The 20,329-nt window shown below is 39.3% G+C and overlaps 1 protein-coding gene across 6 annotated transcripts in view; it reads left to right on the top strand.

The window, feature by feature from the left end:
* The first annotated feature begins 3,314 nt into the window (after positions 1 to 3,314).
* The window catches only part of RALGPS1 (Ral GEF with PH domain and SH3 binding motif 1), an 80,599-nt gene continuing 63,584 nt past the window's right edge, over positions 3,315 to 20,329 (top strand). For all 6 annotated transcript variants that reach the window (XR_009933813.1, XR_009933814.1, XM_062505840.1 and 3 more), the window contains exons 1-10: positions 3,315 to 3,389; positions 5,609 to 5,725; positions 8,261 to 8,354; positions 10,236 to 10,358; positions 12,057 to 12,164; positions 12,546 to 12,596; positions 15,546 to 15,629; positions 16,120 to 16,209; positions 17,799 to 17,891; positions 18,398 to 18,524. Coding sequence is in view for 4 of the 6 variants with exons in the window: in XM_062505840.1 (XP_062361824.1) it covers positions 10,302 to 10,358; positions 12,057 to 12,164; positions 12,546 to 12,596; positions 15,546 to 15,629; positions 16,120 to 16,209; positions 17,799 to 17,891; positions 18,398 to 18,524 (610 nt within the window). In the remaining 2 variants the exon portion in view is untranslated. The remainder of the gene's footprint in view (positions 3,390 to 5,608; positions 5,726 to 8,260; positions 8,355 to 10,235; positions 10,359 to 12,056; positions 12,165 to 12,545; positions 12,597 to 15,545; positions 15,630 to 16,119; positions 16,210 to 17,798; positions 17,892 to 18,397; positions 18,525 to 20,329) is intronic.

The following is a 20,329-nucleotide window of genomic DNA, read 5'->3' as shown; positions in this document are numbered from 1 at the left end:
AATCTGTGGTGTCAGTGTCTACATTTAGATATCTAATTACTGAGGGGCTTGCATTTTAGATGCTCTTATTGAAGTGTTACAAGATGCATTTTAATACTGATCTACCAACTAGAAATCAAAAGTCTTTGGAGACAACTACTACAACTCTTGGGAGTTTTTCTGTTTTGCCAGTATTAATTGCTTGTTTCTGAACAGATGATCATTTGAGTTGTGTGCTCCAAAACCTCATCCCACTTTCAGAGCAAAACAAAAAGCCCAGCTAGGTGGTGACAATCTATCCGTACCATTCCAAGGCAGGTCTGTTGAGGAGGGACACCCTGCTTCATTCCTACAGCAGCATTTATGTTTTATGTTCTGCTACATATAGCAGTAGGGCTGATGCTGCTCCCAGCAAGTCTAGGTACACTCCTCCTCACCCACAACCTTGAATTTAACAGGAGCAGCCCCAGTGCACCTGCAGGCCATGGTTACCTTGACTGGCAGTGGGATTTGGAGGGACTGGAGTTGAGTGGGTTAATCCCTGCTGCTGTCAGAAAAACAATTCCAGCAAAACCTCCCTTCAAATCCCCTTCTTTCAGACCTTACTAGGTCTGAAACTTCAAGTAATGCAGAACGGGGTAAACAAGATCTGATGTTAGGTGTGGGATAAACATACCATTGCACTGGTATCCAGGCCACTGAAATGATCAGGTGGAGCATCTCTGCTATGGAGACAGGCAGAGAAAGCTGAGGGTGCTCACCTGGAGGAGAGAAGGCTCTGGGGAGACCTCAGAGCCCCTTCCAGGGTCTAAAGGGGCTCCAGGAGAGCTGGAGAGGGACTGGGGACAAGGGCTGGAGTGCCATGACAAGGGGGAATGGCTTCCCACTGCCAGGGGGCAGGGCTGGATGGAATATTGGGACGGAATTGTTCCCTGGGAGGGTAGGGGGGGCTCTGGCACAGGGTGCCCAGAGCAGCTGTGGCTGCCCCACCCCTGGAAGGGTTCAAGGCCAGGTTGGACTGGGCTTGGAGCAGCCAGGTCCAGGGGAAGGTGTCTCTGCCCATGGCAGGGAGGTAGAATGAGGTGAGTTTTTGGGTTATTCCAACCCAAATCACTGATTCTATGAATATTCTGAAATACCTGGATTTTTCTCATCCTAGCTGGCACATCTGATTTCAGATCTCACATTCTGAAAAACAGACCCAGACTGTTAAAAGCACTATGAAATACCACTTTCAGCAAAACAGAAAATAGAAGACAAAGGTTTTGTGAAAAGGTTTTGTTAAGATGGTTAAGGGAAAGAAAATGGTTTAGGTTAAAAAGAAGCCATTGTGTTCACCTGATCTTTGTGTACATGCAGACACAGGCCCCATTGCTTAACTTCTTGTAATGCAAACTTCTTGAGAACAGATTGAGGGGAAGGTAAAATAGCCAATGAACATGACATATGGAATTCATACTTTTCCAGCAATAATCATGCAGAGAAATGAAGCCAAATCCCATGGATGCTACATTTCTTGAACTATATGAAATAGCATAGTACATTTGTATTGTGCATGGTTTAGGAAAAATTTAAATTAAATATTATATCAAAAGTCAGTTGAATTATAGATAGAAAAATTTCATTAAAATTTAGGGAAATTACACAGCTGATGACATTGTCTAAAGTAACATTACTTGTCTATGCATTCTTTTCCACAAGAGGGTGCTAGCTGATTTTTAAAAATACGTTATGTAGGGGAAATTTAAGGCATTGTACATTGCAGAAGCCTAAAATAGGAACAAAAAAAGAAGTTTCCAGTCCTCATTATAACACGTTCAAGAGGAGCAGGTGCTGGGTGATTCCACTGTTAGCGGAGCAGTGTTTGCACCCAGGATTTCAGAGACTGTCCTGCTGTGCTGCAGGAGAGCACTGGGCAGTGAACACCACCATTTTACAGTACTTTAAGTGTCAAGTTAGGGTTAGGGTTCTCCGGTTAGGATTCTGGTTAGGATTAGGGTTAGGTTAGGATTAGTTAGGTTAGGATTCTCTGACAGAATCTCATAGTCATTTAAATAAGAAGTTAACTAGTGTTCAGATAGGTATTTTTTTTTTCCGAATTCCTGTAGAAATCGCAGTAACTAAGGTGTCCGTTTCAAAGACTGTAGCCTATGGACTGCTGTTTTAATGTCCTGGCACAGTGATACAGGACAGAGCAGAAAACAGTTTGCCAGAGAATTCTGTACTTTTCCTCTAGTGGGAACTGATGCTCTAAGTATTAGAGGAAAGTGTGTTGTTTGGCAGTACACCAATAGGATAAACTCAAATAAGAATAGTCTATTAAATGATGGGAGATTCATATGAAATTAATTTTCTTTAGCCTCTCCAAGGGGGAAAGAAGTGTAGGGAAATACCTTCTGTATAGTGCCTTTGGTTTTGATAGTTATTGGTGTTGTGAGCATCAGGACTTGTAAGCAGATCTCAAATCTATGTTTAAAGTTATTTTTATAGTTTATACTCAAATTGATTTTTTTCTGCTTTGAAAAGCACACTCATACACATTTAGTTGTGATATCTGAAGATGTTTAAACTGCTCTGAGTTTGATAGGCACTGAAAACCTTTACCAGGAGATTGGAAAGACACCCTCTAAGTGTATTCTGGGCATCATGCAGTATCTTTAACTTTCCTCTGCATACCCTCAGTAGACTTTGGTTCTCTAACATGCAAACCTGGTGGCCAGGCTGATGGGCTGCGTGGAATCCTCCACAGAGCCAGTGTTCTCCTGTAGTGGTGCCTACATACACTGCCTGAACGTTGCTTTTAGAGAAGGGGTAAATCAGAGAAAGGTGCAGCATCCTTTTTACTAGTAGCTTCAAGTAGTGTTCTCGATTACCAAGAAGCTCACAGAGCTCTGACTGCCTTGGAAGAACACACGTGGTCACTGCCCTGCAGTTACCCGGACCTGAACGTGACTCCAGTTTTAGTTTGGAGGCTCCGAGAGGTTCGTCGATGAGCCGGGAAGGAGAGGCACGGCCTAGGCTGCAGCGAGGGGACGCGAACGAAAGGCACTTCACGGACTGGTCCGGGAGCGGCCAGAGCCGCTGCTCGGGGCCGGGCGGGCCGGGACCGCGGGGCCGGGACTGCGGGTCCCGGTGGGAGCTCGGCCCGGCCCGCGCTCCGGCCGCCCTCACGGAGCCGCGCGCTGCGGCCGGCAGGGGGCGCGGGCGGTGCGGGCGCGGCCGAGGACGGCGCAGCGGCACCTGCGCTCGCGCGCTCCCGCGGGGGAGGCGGTTCGCTGCGCGCGCGTCCGTCCGCGCGCCCGGCCCCGCCCCGCGGTCCCGAGCCGGGCCGGGCCTCGTCCTCGGCCGCGCTGAGGGCGCCTCCCCTCACCGAGAGAGCTCGCGGGCGTTGCTGGGGGGCATCCGAACAGGTGAGCCGCGGGCGAGCCCCCGCGGGCCCGGCAGAAGACGCGGGACCGGCCGCCGCGGCCTCTCTTCCTTCTGCCGTCTCCGCTCCGGGCGTGCGTTGCGGGCGGAGCTCTGCGGCCGCGGGCCCGGGCGGGCGCCCACCCTCCGGAGGCGCCGCTCGCGGGCGGCCGGCGGCTCCCAGCGCCCCGAGGAGCGACGCGGGGCGCTGCCGCAGCGCCGCCGGTCCCGGCTGGCCCGGGCGCCTCCGGCGCGGGCCGCGGCAGGTGCGCGGGAGGCGGGGACGGCGCCGGGCGCCGCGGGGCCGGGCGGCGCTCCCCGCTCCGCGAGCGTCCGAGCGGCCTCTCGGGACGGGCCCCGGGCCCTCCCCGCCGGGCGATGTCGCTCCGGCGCGGAGCCGGCGGTCCCCACGGCCCTGCCCGCCCGCGGGGCGCTCCGGGGCTCGCCCGGTGCGGCGAGGCGGGTACGGGGTGTAGGGGGAGCGGACGGGAGGCACCTAGGGTTGGCCACGTCCTCTTGTGTCTAGGAATAAATTTGAAAACTATTTGCGTATCGTGTGGGTGAAACCGTGCGGGTCTTGTTAAGAGCCTTGACTGCGATCTGTTTTCAAGTCACTTCAGACGGTTTTTGGTCTAGCTTCTGCAGGCTGATGTCAGCCTGGGGCTTTGGCATGTAGTAGGAAGAAGGAGTGGATGTTGAAATTCTTGGTTATAGACGTGCATCATACCTTTTGTCTGTGGCTTCTTGTTCTGAACCCAACAAAATGGAGCGTATGTATTCTTGTCATACTAATTATTGAAAAAAATTGAAATGCATTGGTGTTTCTGAAATACAGAAGGATATTCCTTGCCTCATAGACCTTGTATATGAATGTTGCAATCTGTCCTTTATGTCTAGATTTGATACATAATTTTTTTTCTCGTTGACCATTCATGCCACATCTAGTAGATGTTCTTCCCATCTGAGAAGAACAGGAAGCTGCTGTAAAGGGCAGAACTGCACACACTTGTCTGTTTTCTCTATGTTGCCCATCCTGGATGATGTAGCACCAGTTTGAAGAAGAATAACTACAAAACAATTTCAAACCAAGTTAATTTATTTGTTTTTCTGTTTATTTGCTTTATTTTAGTGAAGGGAAGACATTTAGAAAGTCAGGCGTGTAGTAATTACAAGGTTTGCCCTTTACTAAAATGCCACGTGGTGCAGGGCACACAACTGGCATCATGTCTGTAATTTGATTGAAATACTTAAGTGGATGGTAACCCATTTTTAACTTGTCATTTTGATTCTTCTGCGAACTAGGCTCATTTGCTCATGCAAGGAGTGCCTACTGGATGAGTTCTGGGTGTGTCAAAAGAATACTACTTTTCCAGCAGAAGATAGCTTGCTTTGATGTCAGTAGGAATTGCATGTAGTTGCACTCTAGAAGATAGACTTCTTTAAGGTGGAGGCTCCCTAATGATAGAACGAAAATAGAGAGTGTAGTAGAGGCACTGTTGTAACACCAACTGATCTGCAGTGATTTTTACCTTCATCAAAGTAACGCAGGCTTTAATGGGCTTTTCATGTCAGTCTGTAGGAAAGAAGCTGTCTTTGAGATCGTTTTCTTCTCATTTGATATATAATTTTATTAAACATTATGTTTTATTAAAGTTATTATAAGACAAAAGAGGAGAAAAGGGAAGGGCTATACCTAATATAAATATTAGCAAAGTTATTTGCCTAAGCAGTATTTTTCTCAGATTGGTTGTTAATCGTGTTTGGTGGAAGAGCTATGGCTTTACTTTCTGATACAGAGATGAAAGAATTACTGTATTTGGGTTTGTGTCCATTTTGGTTTGTTTAGTTAAGCCTTGAAGAAAATGGTGTGATGATGGAGTAGCATTTACAATTCATAAAGCTCCTTGAAAGAAGTGAAACCAATACACAATGCATCTTGGCTTGGACCTTGAGAGTCAGGGAGAGTTACAATCACATATTTGGAGTATATTTAGCTACGAAGTGTATAATATGTTGCTCTTCTCCCTGTGATGTATAGGTAGGTCTTTTGAGTTTGGGAATTTATCGCATACTAATGAAACTGGAATGGGGAGCTAACAATGAACGTTGTGAGGGAGAGATGAGAGTAAAAATATCAGCATGTTTCAGGTGAGGAGTGCCCAGTTTAAGAGGAATTGAGTTGTAAAATAAATGGCACCATAATCCTGTTTCTTGATATTTACAGGAATGTTATGCCTTTAAACAAGAGATCAAACTGCTGAAAAGCCAGACCTAGACCCAGCAATGGTCTGATGGAGATGTGCAGCAAGATGAGTTGAGAGCACAGCTGCCTTATTCCACTGTAAGTATGCAATTGTATTTGAAGTTACAAGTATCTCATATTTTCACTTACCTTTGATAACCAGAGATTACAGAAGTGTCTGTCAGTTCTCTTCTGTTTAGAGAAGTAGAGTTGTAGTAGTATTTTACTATAATTTTCAGATATATGTTTCTTTTGCTGTAACTGTTTCATGAAGATTCCCTTAAAGCATAACTTCCCAACATGTATCTTCGTATTCTAAGTTATTCAAGTTTGCAGAGTTGCTTGAAGGGTAATGACTTTTGAAGGAGGACTTCTGAAGGAGAGAGCACTGCAGCTCTGTCTTGATATGGAACCTTGATGTGAAGATTTCCAGAGACTGATAAAATTCCAGTCTATGCAAAGTCCTTCAAATGGTTTCTAATTTTTAGAAACTGTACTGTATTTCTTGTCTTAATATGTTTAAGTAGCCAGATGGAGATCTTGCTGCTGTATTTACTTAGTAGAATGTCACTTTATTGTATTTCTTTGGCTTATACAAATAATTTTGATCATAATGAAGTAAGTAATGGTGCAGATAGAAGAACAGAGAGAAGAAAACACTTAAAAGTAAATTTGTAAACATAATTAAATGGTCATTAGAATGAACTCAGTAGTCAGTGGATATAGTAAAGATGTGGGGCATAATCAGAAGAAGAGCATTGGACATTCAAGCCAGTATTGTCAGCTTCCTAGTCTTTCATGGTTTTAGCAACTGAGGATCCTGTGAGATTTGAAAGAATTTTGTTGTGAAATTTTGCACACAGCTCTTAAACTAGAAAACTGAGACATTGAATTCATTTTAATTTTGAAAAATAAGACAATCTTATTTTTATTCAGCTTGTGGAACGGTAGCTTATCTTTTTGGTGTAGTGACTGCCACAGATGTCTTTGTATTCAGGTTGCTCTATGACAGTTACTTTGAAAAGCTGGAATTTTATTTGTTGTAGGGCATCTTAGTGACAACAAAGGGACCAATGGCAGTCTAGTGTAACGTGACTAGTCAAGTAAAGCATGTCATAAATGCTTTAGGTGTTGTTTTTAATGTATTGTTAGATATAATTCAAATCAGTTGTGTATTCATAAAACCCAAGAGTTTAGGACTTGGATTCTGAAGTTGTTTCTTAAACTTAACCACAGAAGCTGTTTCCCTGCTCACAGTGAAACTCACTTGAATATATGCCCTGGAAGGGTGGAAGCTGGAGAGTTGAGAGAATTTTAGAAAGGGAAGTCAACTTTGAACGTGCTTTTTCCTGAATTAGGCTTGATCCGTTGGCAGCTATTGGGATATGATGCAAGATTCAGTTGTTTTTCAGCCTGTTTACTTAGGGGCAGTGCGTGTTATTGAGGAGTAGTTATTTACTTGAGTGATTTCAGTTTATGGTCAGATGAATTAATCCACAGCCCCATTTTATTTCTGTTATGTTTTCACAATTCATCATTAGTAAGAAGTTTATCAGAAAAGGATGAGCATGAAACTGCTAAATTGTTCATAGCGTACTTTATCTATAGGTGGTACTGTTGCCTAAGGCACAGTGAAATGTTAGGGACTTCCTGGTGAAATGGATACTGAAAATACACAAGTGTTTGCTTTGGAAGATCTTTAAAAAGCCATCACATTTCTATGACTAATTTTCTGTAGTCTAATTGCTTTGTTCTTAATAAACTCTTCATAGGCAATTATTATTTAAATCCAGGCTTTCAAATATTCTAGAATTTTTCATGTTTTACAAAATGTCCACCAAAGTCTAATGTTTAATTACTTCGAAAGTACTTTTTGAAATGATGAGATTTTTTTTTATATAAAGCATTATGACTATTAACACAGCTCAACTGTCCAGTCTCATATCTGTTTGTTCACGAAGCCGATGTCATAAAAGGGCCCAGAGTGGCATACAGATAGTTATTTCCTGAAGGAAGTGGGGTTCATATGGGTAATTTCTATGATTACTCTAGGAGATATGATCCTTTTCCCCTCCACTTTGCAGGAATCATATGTGAGGGGATGAGAAATGGGCTTTGAGAGGTGATGCTCACTGGATGGGGCACAAATAAGGGTATATGGTATTTGTACTTTTGGGAAAGGATGCTGTCAAAAATTAAATTGCATTCAGTGTTCCTCAATGCTTTTGAGGTTTGTGTTTCTCTAATTTATCAAGTATCCATGTAGCACTCAGCAGCTGCTTCTTTGAAAGATGAAAATAAATTCTCCTCTACAAATCCTTCCAGGATTGTTTGCTCTGTTACAGCAATGACAAACAGCTTCTAAATTGTGCAAACTCAAAAGGAGTTGTTGTCTAAAAGTGGTTTTCTGTGCTGAAGAGTTTCAGTGACTTTCTTGAGGCTTGGATAACTAGTACTGAGACTGAACTTACGGGTACTTTGCATTTCATGCATATAACTAACAGCAATATCAAATTTGCATTTTGCTTTCAAAGAATGTTGCTTCTGTGGCATAGATGACAAGATTTGACAAATGCTGGTAAAATAACTTCTGTGCTTGGTTTTGATGGTGCTATTTCTGGGGTTTCTTTCCAGGTGTTTTTGCACCGTCTTCAGTTTTGCTTCAGAGAGCTCTACATATCTAAATGGGTTTGTCAAATTGGCAAAGAAGAACAGACAACCTCTGGTGGTATGTGTGTTTGCATCTTGATTTTCCACTTTACTTCCGGCAGCCTATGAAGGAGATCTACTGCAGTGTGCCCATGAACCTTCTGTGTAAACAGATAAGGTGTTTACTTAGTTTTTATTTTTAGCACTGTTTGTGTAATGCATCATTTTAATGATTAACCTGAGCAACTTGAAAGAAATTGGAAGAATCAAAAGCTCTGAGAAGAAGTTGTATGTCATTTTAGTGACTTTTTACCTTTTATTGCAAACATTTTGGGCCTTTGATAACTTTTAGAATTTCAGAAATTTCTTTTTAGTCTTGTTGGTGTGAAATATGGCAAGTACAGGGGAGTATTATTTTTCTTACCTTTCTCTGTGTTGTGTGACTACACATAGCCTCTTCATACTGTGGGCTTAGTATTAGCTCCTGTGTTACTTTGTGTGCAGAGTGATGCTTTCTGCAGGTGGGGAAACACTTCAAGTGATCAAATGGACTTGACTTAAAAGGATAACTGCTTCCTGTGACTTTCATGAAGGTAGCAAAACAAGTGGGTGTGTAGAGAAGTATTTTTTCAGGGATAATGGAGAAATCTTTGCACATAGGAAGAAGCAGGGCATTTTTAATGCTTGTGTTATATTTGGAACATTTTGGGAGGATGGGGTAAGGTGAGGGGAATCTATTTTGATCCTGTCTAGAATGAAAGTTTCTAGCCTTGCAAGATTTATGTACGTGCTGAATGTTGAAAGGCAAAAGTATATTAGTGCTTTTGGGTTTAGGTATCAAAGCATTTTTGTCTCACTTTGATATAATGAACATTAAAACAGTGTAAAACTGAACTTGGGTGTGATACAGGTTCACATATGGGGTTTTTCTTTCCCCTTTCACAGTGTTATTGATTCCTCATGCCCTGGACAACAAATTCAGAAAGGCAGGGACAGAGGACACAAGAATATTTTTGTGGCCGTAGTAGTAAATGTCACATGTTAAAAAATTGCATCTACAGAATTACTTTCCACTTCGGGATTGTAAGGACTATTAAGAAGAGCAACTCCAGACCTAGAAGTACTTAGCAGCCTGTTAGGGCTCAAAATGAGTTAAATTTACTGGGAGAAAAGATAAAAGAAATTGAATCTTGCCTTGTTGAGCAGAGAAGATTTTGGCATTATTTGAAGCCAAATTAGTGACTTGCTTCATCTGAGAATCCTGGGGAGAATTGTTTGTTTTTGAAGGAATGAGAAGCGGAGACCTCATCTTTCTAAAGAGAGTAAATTAAGAGGTTATTTTTATTCTTAGCTGTTTGCTCTTTCAGAATTTTTCTGTTGGTGTGGTCAGTGTTGTGGGAGGGAATGCAAGGACGCAGAGGAGAGATGTGGCAGTATCCCTTGCTGCACATCTGAGCAGCTACAGATTTTGCTGAAAGAGTCCATGGATAGGAATCAGTGGCAGTGCATGCTATGGGCTCATCCATGTGTGCTGTGGGGAGCGATGACACTGCCATGCTCTTTTCTCAGTTCAAGAGTCAGAGCTTGAGCTGACTTGCTAGCTCTGCAAGCAGTTCGTGGTAACTTGCAGTTTCTGAGACTTTGTCTTGCCCAAGAGGGACTTTACATGAAACCTAATTCAGCATAAATGACAAATAATACACTCTTTTCCCCCTGAAGTTCTTGAGTTGAGTGGAGGTAAGGGTAAGGACCTGGCATGGCTTTAACAATATTCAATTGTACTCCTTCACAGTTGGTACCTGGAAAAGAAAAGAGCATCTGTCTCCTAAGATAATCTTGTTTCTTAAGTTCTTTGTTCCAAGGAACTAAAATTAAATACCTTGTATTGCTGGGTTATTTTCTGTGTGCATTTTGGGTTTTCTGTAAATTTTATTTGTTCTACAAATACTTTGCTTTGCAGGAATTTCTGTTTTCTATTTTCAACAAGTGCTGGCTGAGCTGAAACTTCCTGCATCTTGTGGGGAGCATGTATAAAAGGAATGACCTCATGGCCAATGTGATGGTCACCTCCGCCACTCCAGAGGTACAGTTCCTTGGGTTTTATTATGTCCTGTGTCAAAATGGAAATTTTGACTTGATTCAACTTTCGCAGAAACCCTTTCCACTACTAGTCAAATACCACACCATTTGTAGGAAAAAGAACTAGCATGGCAAGGTAAAAATTGTAGAACACTCCATGGTTCTTGGTGTTGACAGCCATGTTTTTTATTGTTGTTGTTGATTACTCGTTTTGTTTAGTTTTATATAGCAATTTTGACCTGCTACTCTAAGTTACAGCAACCATGTATTATTAGTGAGTTCAGAGCAATGTAATATAATCAAAATGAAATCAGTCAGAAATAGAACCCAGAAATATCCAGCTGCATTTTTTCATTTTTTTTCTTTCTTTTTAATTTACTGGTCTGCTAGTCAGGAAGTGCTCTAAGATTTTGTTCATTTTAATGCTTGTATCCTTTGGAGACCAGGCAGCTCTTCTGTGCTACTTCCAAAACTACCTTGTTCAGTGTTGGGCTGCTGTGCCCAGCTAACAGCCTGCTTGTTGCTCCATCACAGCCAACAGAACACTGCTTGGGAATTAGCTGCTAGAGTTTTTCTAGGGTTTTGCTTCCATCTAATATTATGATGAAGTACTATTAATCAGCTAGAGTAAAGCTTGTCCTGTAAAGCATATGTTTTAAATGTGGGCTTGGAGAAACTCTTTTTCAGCTTTAGGATGCAGTAATTCTGCATATGTTCTGAAGCTGGGTGTGCCGTGGATTTATAAAGGAGCATATTAATAATCTGTTACATATTTTCTCTTTTGGTTTTCCAGACTTAATCAAATCTTGCGACGACCCTTTTCAGTTTTTCATTGCCAGGTTTTTTGTTTTGCCACGTTAAATAAATGAAGATCGATAGTTTTTAATTAAGTCTACAGGGTTTACCAGGTTGTTGAATATATAATGAACATCACTTATCTGTTCATAATTCTCTTCAGATTCACATATTTTCAGTGCTTGTAACAACTGCCTTATAACTAATAATTTATCATTACAAGGACAGTTTCTGTGCTGGGACTTAATGCCTTTGGAATGAGGAGCAACATCAAAGATCTTTTGGAAGTCCAACAAGACTGTTTTAATCTTGATCCTTTACTCACTGCCCTCAGTGGATACTGAGGCAGTGCTTCTCTTTTGGAATGCTGACTTGGCACTTTCCTGATATAACATAACTGTCTGTCTTTCTACTAATTCCCCTTTATTCTCTTCTCAGACTTGACCAGTACAAATGTCAGGCTTTCCTAATCCATAGTGTGCAGATTAAATTTCGTCATGTGTCAGTTTTCCCTTTGTTATAATGTTGTGGATAGAGCAGGTTGGCTTGGATCTACCCAGTCTTTTACTTTGTGCATTTAATTTTAAGAATCCTATGGAGAATGAATCTTCAAAATTTCAACACATTTCCTTTTGTGTGACAACTCTTTCATTTAGTCTTTGATATTAAAAGTGGCTTGCTAAAGCTGAAAATTTCATAGAGCTAAAATTTTGTCACTTTAGTTTTTGCAGAAGGAAATTGGAAACATTTGTGAACAGTGGAAAACTAAATTTGATAATTTGGTGTCTGAAACTTCTTGAAGTTCTTAAATTTTCTTGCCATTGCTTAGTATTTTTACACATTTATTTCCTGATTTTGAGATTACATTCATCATTCTGCAGATAAGCCTACTATTTTTTCTTTGTAGGGTAGTAGCAGCTCAGATTCTCTGGAAGGGCGAAGTTCAGATTATGCCAATAAAAGCTATGATGCAGTTGTATTTGATGTGTTGAAAGTAACTCCTGAGGAGTTTGCTGTAAGTAGAAATGTTACTTTTGCATTTAAGCTTGTATAATATTTAAGGCTTGCAGAGTACTAAAAATACATGAAATATTTTTTCTTAAAAAGTATTTTAAATAAACTTCCGGTGTTCTTGAAAACAAATTTCTAACTTTATCAACTTCAATAAAATAAGCCTGTCTTGGGATTTAGTAGTTTAGTACTGACCTGACACAGCATATTTGTTGTACTGTATAAAGTCATTTGTATTTTTTTAAGTCTTTTGGGAGACCCTAGCATAGGTTAGTTCATGTTGGTGAGGAATATGTGTATGGTTTGTAGTTACTGAAGGGCAGCTGGAAATGCATCATTGTTAGTTCTTCATATTACACAATGTAAAATTCTGTCTCCATTGCAGAGCCAGATAACACTGATGGATGTGCCAGTATTTAAAGCTATACAGCCTGAGGTAGGTTTCCTTAAACCATCTGCTTTGGAATTCAGTGCCTGAGGAAATGTGACAATTCAAATAATGCTCTTTTGTTCAAAAATGTTCACCTTCTTGCACCACACTAATATTTTTCTAGACATATTCCCTGTTAGCACTGTGAATCTGTAATCCAGCATGAGTTACTTCAATTTGTCTTCTGTTGCCAAAGGAGATGACTGTGCTTTTCTGGAAGTCTTCTTGTCTTGCTTTGAGTGGAATGTTTCTTCAGGATAAGTTTATCAAGTGTAAAAATTCTCTATTCTCCCTTCTGCTTCTGTTTTTTCAATTCATATCTGATTTCAGAGTTTGACTCATGCCTCTGGCCGTAGTCTCAATTTTAGGCTGCATCAGCTGCTTGATAAGCTTTTTAATTTGTATGATCATTTTTAAGATTCAAAATAATAAATGCTGGGAATAAATCAGCCCAAACCCTTAAAAGTTAATGTATTGTCTTTTAAGATTTTAACCTTTTAAGAAAGATGTAGAAGGGAACTTGAGGCCTTTTGAGGAAAAGCAATCAAAGTTAACACAGGCATTTGAAAATCAGTAATAAGAACTTGAGAAATGAAGAATAAAGGTAGTTATCAGAACGTGACAAATTTGTGTAAAAATATGATAAATTTGTTTACTGCAAAAGGTACAATAATCACTTGACTCCTGCTTCAGCTGTTTTAATATAAAAACATATATTTGTATCCATTGGGCCTTGTTGTCTTCTTGTCCTAAGGTTGGAATAGCATGGTTGTATAAAGGACAGCCCCTGCCCCCTCATCATGTCAGCATTATAGAAGTGAATTTCTGACTACATCAGTAGGGACAGTTAAGCCCAGAAGGTTTTTAGTGGAAACCCTGGCCATCTAATTTGGTCACTAATAAAACAAGTCATCATTTGTTACAATAGTTCAGAGAGATTAGCAGACTTCTGTTTTGAGAAAGACAAATCTTTGATTTCCTTCCTATGCTGTCTGTCTGTCCTTCCTGTCAGATAATTTCCACCCCCCACCAAAAATACAAAGACAATTTTGTAGCTGAAGACACTTTCGTACTTTTGAAATTACAAATGTGCTCCAGGCAGTTGGGGAGACTTTTCTTTCCCGTGGGGAAAAAATGGCAAATGAATAATGCAATAAGAAGTTAGTAATACCCATAGAAAAATCTGCTAATAAAAAAATTTCAATCTGTAGAAATTGGTACATAGATAATTTTCAATGAGGAAGTTATGTTTAGACAAGTATTAGAACAAAATGGAGGGGGTTTTTTAGTCTAAATATGTTTGCCAAAAGCAGAGGAGATGAATGAACTGAAAAATAAATATATAAACTAAAACTAAATAAAAACTATAATGTTCATTTTTAAAGCGAATTTTGCATTTACTTTAGTTGCTATGAAACCTGTACCATAGGATTTTATAGCAAAAAATATCCCATTGATATTTTGATCAATTGATTTGATGTTCTTCTTTTCCTTTGTCCTTGCTTCCTTTTGTCTTTTGGAAGTGAAATTTCCTGAAGTGCTGCTCTGACAAATAGTCGTAACTCACTGAGGAATGATCAGAGGGGACACTCTTGTATTTTCAGCTTATGTTGGAGTGTAGCTCTTGGACTGTGTAGCAGTTACAATGAACTGTTAGTTGTTAATTGTGCTTTCTGATTGTCACTTTATTGGAATTGTCAATGTAGTTTGTTTGCCAAAAATAAGCAACTCTTTCTATCCTGAAATTCTGCCAACTGTAAAACTAGGTTTTAAAGCAAGAAATAGTCTGTGTGTTTGTCGTGAACCTGCCCCTTGCTGTTAGGTAAGTTATTAGACTAAGAAGGTTAATGTTTTCTGGTTGTAATTTAAGGTTTTATTTTTTTAACATGGCCTTATGCATGGATGAAAATACCTAAGATTTTAGAGTTTTGGTTGCTAAGTTTTATCTCAAAAACACAAGCATCCTTTAAGCATGGTATTTGCTGAGGATTTTTCCTGCTTTTCAACTGTTTTCAGCTATTACTGAAAAACACATCTGCATTTTACTTTGCAGAGTTTAGAAAGAGAATATCTAGTTAACAATTTTTTGTTCTCCAGCAGAAATAATTATGCTTACATTTTAGATTTCTGTGTAACTTTATTTAGATTTTTTCCCAAGTCATGAAATTTCAATCTCCACAAGTTTCAGGGTTTGCACACTTGATGGGAATGTTTCCTGTGACTGCACATTGAGGAAACTGCCAGCATCCTTCCATGCCAAAAAAAAAAGAGATGAAGTGTAATTCTAGAACGCAGTATATTCTAGCAGTATAAAATAAATCAGCAGGGGCATTTTGAATTGTTCTTTTATCAACCTTCTTCTGCAGCCTGAATTTTAAACCTAGTCAAATGATGTTTTTGTACACAGGATTTTCCATTGTTATTCGCTAGCCCTCTTGCAACTACTTAATATCCTTAGGTTGCTGACCTCCTTCACTTTTTTGACAAAGGTAAATTTTGCTGTCCCTAGTAAAGTGTCTGAGATTTTTTTTCCCACATAAACATGTGATTTCTAGTATCATAAGACCAGAGATGGACTGTTCATGTGGAGAATCTGTGTCCTGACACATGCAAATTGGCACTTTTATCTGCAGAAGTTAATGTGCTGGAGATGGGGATTGAAATTCTGTTCAGAACTGGAAGTGCTTTCCCTGCTGCTCGCAGAGGCGTGTACAGATCTCTAGGGTGTGTTCCATTTATCAGTGTTACAAAGTGCTTTTCAGAGGCAGAATTCTCTTTGGCTGACTCTGCCTTTTCATATGAAGGTGTCTAAAATTAGTAGTGTACATTTGGAAAGTTGAACAACATTTTGATTGAAACTGAGGCTTGTGGTTCTAAAAACAGAAGAGTGATTTAGAACTAGTGTTAAGGAGAGCTCATTTCTGTTTTTAAGGCAATTTTTAATGTGTTTCCTAGGAACTAGCCAGCTGTGGATGGAATAAGAAAGAAAAACACACCCTTGCTCCAAATATTGTTGCCTTTACGAGAAGGTTTAACCAGGTATATAATTTTTGATTACTGTTATGAGCAGGTACTGTTTGACAGTTGTCTTGGAGTATAAGGTTAAACGGAACCACTCAGGTGAATTAAAACCTATTTTTCCAAATAATGATTAAGATTCTTTAAATGACAACCCTTGTTTTCAATGGTTTTGTCCACATTTTCATGTTCCTCTAGACCATTTGTTCCTAATTATTAGTTCCTAATTTGTTTTGCTATGGTGCAACATTAGCAATTTTGTTCCTTTTTTTTTTCTGGGTTTCACTTGCTCATTCACTTTTCTTTGTGTTGCCTCACTTTTCTACCTCTTTTGGTGGTAATGCTTCAGGGCAATTGCAGTGATACAGATGAGAATTTGTGGGGACAGAAATAGTTTGTTTCCTTTCCCTGTTTTCTTCCTGGAGCATTGTGAGAGTTGGCAAATATTTCATCTAACAGACTAATAAAGTCCATTTTTCTGTAATAAAAGTTGTATGTTCTTACTTCATAGGTCAGTTTTTGGGTTGTACGAGAAATACTAACAGCACAGACCTTAAAAATAAGGGCAGAAATACTGAGCCATTTTGTGAAAATAGCTAAAGTAAGTGCAAATTATATTATACTTACGTTATATATATTATATTATACTATAATTCAGAACCTTAATTCTTTCTTGTTTGTTTCTGCACTACTCCTGTGAGCCCCTGTTGAATTGCAGAGGCTAACAGTTCTGTTTTAGCACATCAGTTCCGTTGTACCACGTGAGTAAGATAAAGGCATGAGAACTGTTCTTCTCTAGGTGGGTGGGTGAAACTACTCAGTTCAGTGTGACTTACATTGTACCTCTGCCTACCAAGTTTAAAAGTGGTTTGGGTTGTTGGTGGCCAACTATATGTTGACAAAATCAAATGTGGTTGTAAATTGTTCTGGTTTTTATCTCCCACAATTTTCAAACTTAACTTCTATGAAAATAAATGTTTTGCTTCTAAAATAGCTATTGTGAGACTTGTATTCCTGCTTGCAATATGTAGTTGCTGGTTTAAAGCTCTTTGAGTTTGAGCACTGCATTTTACTCTTAACTTTAAAACAAACAAACAAATTTAAAGATATTTATCTCTTTCTCAACCTGTGGTCATTCTGTTTTATATGACCATGAGTGATACAGCACTTGGATCAAAGTCCCAAGTGCTAATTTTGTATGTGTGAAATTGTGTATGTGTGTAGGTAACTAAAATAATACTTTCCATGTAGTACAAAACAGTTTTTGTGTTGGGCATATTTCCAGTCAATTTACTTAGCAGTTTTGTACTTTTAGAAGAAAATTTATCTGGGTAAGTTACTGGCACAAAAAATTAGTCCAAGTAATAGGAGAATGTTCAGCTTGGAGGTCTTAGGTTGTTCTTTTGTTCAGTTGGGGTTGTTTTAGCCTGCGCAAAGACTCTCTTTCCTTCTCTTGCTTTTTTACTTTTCCTGCTTTTCCCTCCATAAAGTCCAGATCTTCCTTATATGCTTCTGAGCAGTGAGTAAGTGGATCACTTGAGGATGAATCCAGCCTCTTTTTAAGCTTTACAAAGAAGCTATGTGACAGCAATTCTCATTTTTCTATTTTACATTTTTGTGCTTGTTGTAGCAAGCGTTATCATCTTGACAGCTTTATTCCAAAGTATTGTCTGCCTGAGATCACTGTTTTGGGTAATTGTCAACACACAGGGTAAATTTAAAGTACATTGAAGTGAGATAAATTTTTCCTATAAAACAGATTGCAAAGGCAAAAGTAGTGTTAATTCTGAGATGGTTGTCAGCATCTTTGTGCAATGTTTTTGCTTGGTTAAATCTTTAATTTCCAAAATTACGTGAGTTTTCAAGAACAATGCATCAAATACTTTTTTGCTATTTTCTGTTCCTAAAGGAACAGCCTTAGAAAATAACAAACTGAAATAAAATACTGTTTGTATTCTCAAAACTGAAATGCCTATTATATTGATGGGTGTACTTGTAAAATTGGCAACTTTTAAAGTGATCTTGAGAATCTTGCACATGACAGCATTGGATAGTATTTTGTCTGCAGTCTCAGATGAAAACTTTGTATTTTATTAATGAAAAAATAATGGTTTATTAATATAAACTTTGATATTCATCAGCCTGCTCCCCTTTCCAACGTGCTAAAAGATATTATTCCCTTTTTTTCAGAAGCTTCTGGAACTGAATAATCTTCATTCTCTTATGTCTGTGGTCTCAGCACTGCAAAGTGCACCTATCTTCAGGCTGACCAAAACTTGGGCTGTAAGTGTTGCCTTGATCCTTGTCCCTTCTGTCTTGTTTGATTTCTGAGGTTCTTTAGAGTTTGTCGTATTGTAAACTTTGGAGGAAGGTACTGTTGAAATGGCACAATTTGCATTTATTGAGCATTTTCCATTGCTGTTTGTACTTTTCAGTTCGGAGGATTTTTAGCAACTCTTAAGTTATGAGAATGTTGGTGACTGTATTACAACATTTTTTCTCTAGAAATTTACTATTGCTGAGGTTATTCAAAACTGATGTAGAGAATGAGCATCACTGACAAATTAGTCAGAAATAATGGTTGTAATTTTACATAGCTTAGACTTAGACTGAATTGCCTTTTTTTTTAAACAGGTAGCATATTTTCAAACATTGTGCTGCTTTGGATGATGATGATAAATTTAACTAGACTATGCTTTCTTTTACTCTGGGCAATTCAACAAGTTATTGATTGTTAGTTTTGTGTGGATTTGCCTTTGAAAATTTTATTATCTCCATTTTCTCTGTAGCTTTTGAATCGGAAAGACAAGACCACGTTTGAGAAGTTAGACTATTTACTGTCTAAGGAAGATAATTATAAAAGGACACGAGAGTACATCAGAAGCTTAAAAATGGTTCCTACAATTCCATATTTAGGTGAGTGTGAGCAAATACCTTATTTATCTGTAGCTCATTGACAGACAAGTGCTAATGTACCATGTTGTGCAGCTGAAGAGCACTGTATGTAGAAGAATGGTTTGCTTCATTTCATATTTGGAAAAATTAGGTCAGGTTGAGATTTTTAGGCTATATGTATGTTTGCATACTTTTGGAAGGCGTTTTTCTCACAGGTGCTGAATAAATATATGTTTAATTCAATGTGCAGAGATATTAAAAGGGAGCTCTGCAGTTAAAGTGCTGTCCAGTCTTGATATTGTCTCCCTTTCTTTTGTGACATGCATCAAGTAGTCATTTGATGAATTGGTTTATTGGTCAGTTTTTCACCTGGAAATATTTCTGCACAAATGTTGTTGTTAATGAAAGTAGTCCAATATAATTAACTCTTTCCTGGCTTTATTAATAGTTTAGTCAGATGCTAAACTGCAGCTAAAAAGAATAAATGTTTTTAAATTGCTTACTCTGGATGACAGGAACTCGAGAATTCTGCTTAGCCTTCCTGGGCCAGAATTGGCATTTTCATATTATGCCAACCCCTAATGCCTTAGTAGTTTTATCTTCCATGAGCACTTGCACTCTCACTTTAAACACGTAAGCTTGCATGCACAGCACCCAGCTGGCAGGATTTCTTCAGCTCTGTCCAGTACCACATTGTTTTGGTTGAATTGAACATGGTAATTTTTACCTTCACTGGATAAACCCTACCTTGTTCCTTACACAGCTTGAGGCTACTCCTGACATTGTGGACTTCAGTCATTATCTGTTGCCTTCACAGCAAATCTTCAGTTACCTCTCTTCCGAAAGGAAGAGTCCTTGGATTACTTGATCATGCTTTGTACAGATGCCACTTGGCATCATCCTTGACAACCAGCCTGGGCAGTGTTTCAGTCCTGTATCCTTTTTTTAGGGGAAGAGGGTGCGCCTGAAGGGTGCAGTTCTTGAGCCATTCCCCTTGAGACTTTGAATCCTCCTGCATATATTGTATCTTGTGTTTCATACATGAGAGACCCTCTACCTGCTGATGGCAAAGACTAGGCAGTGTTGCTGTTCTTGTAAAGTAAGGCTTTCCCTGTGTTCTGAGAGGTGCAGTTGGACATTTTGTGTAGCCAGATGAATACAGGAGATAGCTACTGGTATGCTTCCAGCCTCAGGCTATAATATGGGAGACTAATATATTCTTTAATGTGTTTAAAAGTACTGTTTAAACATGCAACAGTTGTTTTGTTTTCAGATAGTTCTTTCAAATTTAAAAAGCAAGAGATAAAGAAGGAAAAAAAAACAAATCATGAGATTGGCAAGGCTGTGATTTGGACTGTTGGAAGTGTTTAGCCAAAGCGTGACTTAAGAAAAAATAACAGTCACATTATTTTGAAAATTCATGGGCATAGTTGCTAGTTACAGCATTTTCTTGTCTTCATTGTTGGTGATCTTTTAGGTTGTCTTTCTAGGTTACAAAACAAAGATGGGTATGACCTTACAATCTTTACATTTATTGCACTGGGTTTTTTTTGTCTGCTTGGAATATAACAGTGGGGGTAATTCTGAACATTTTGAATGATAATAGAACAGTTTCAGGAAAGAATTCTTGGGAAATGTGTATGCAGAAGAGTAACTAGTTGTCTTCTGATGTAGCATCAACTTGTCATGGCCTTTCATCTAAATGCTATAGTGAAGCCCCACTGTTTCATTCCTGATACACAGATAATGTATTAGTTTGACAGCATTTTCTTTACTCTTCTGAAAAAGGTAGAGAAAATTTAAAAATTCAGAAGAGCAACCTCAGT

This window comes from Cinclus cinclus, chromosome 19 (assembly GCF_963662255.1).
Source record: "Cinclus cinclus chromosome 19, bCinCin1.1, whole genome shotgun sequence".
NCBI classification, from domain to species: domain Eukaryota; kingdom Metazoa; phylum Chordata; class Aves; order Passeriformes; family Cinclidae; genus Cinclus; species Cinclus cinclus.
The sequence above is the reverse complement of the archived record's forward strand: the minus strand, read 5'-3'. Positions and strand labels throughout refer to the sequence as shown.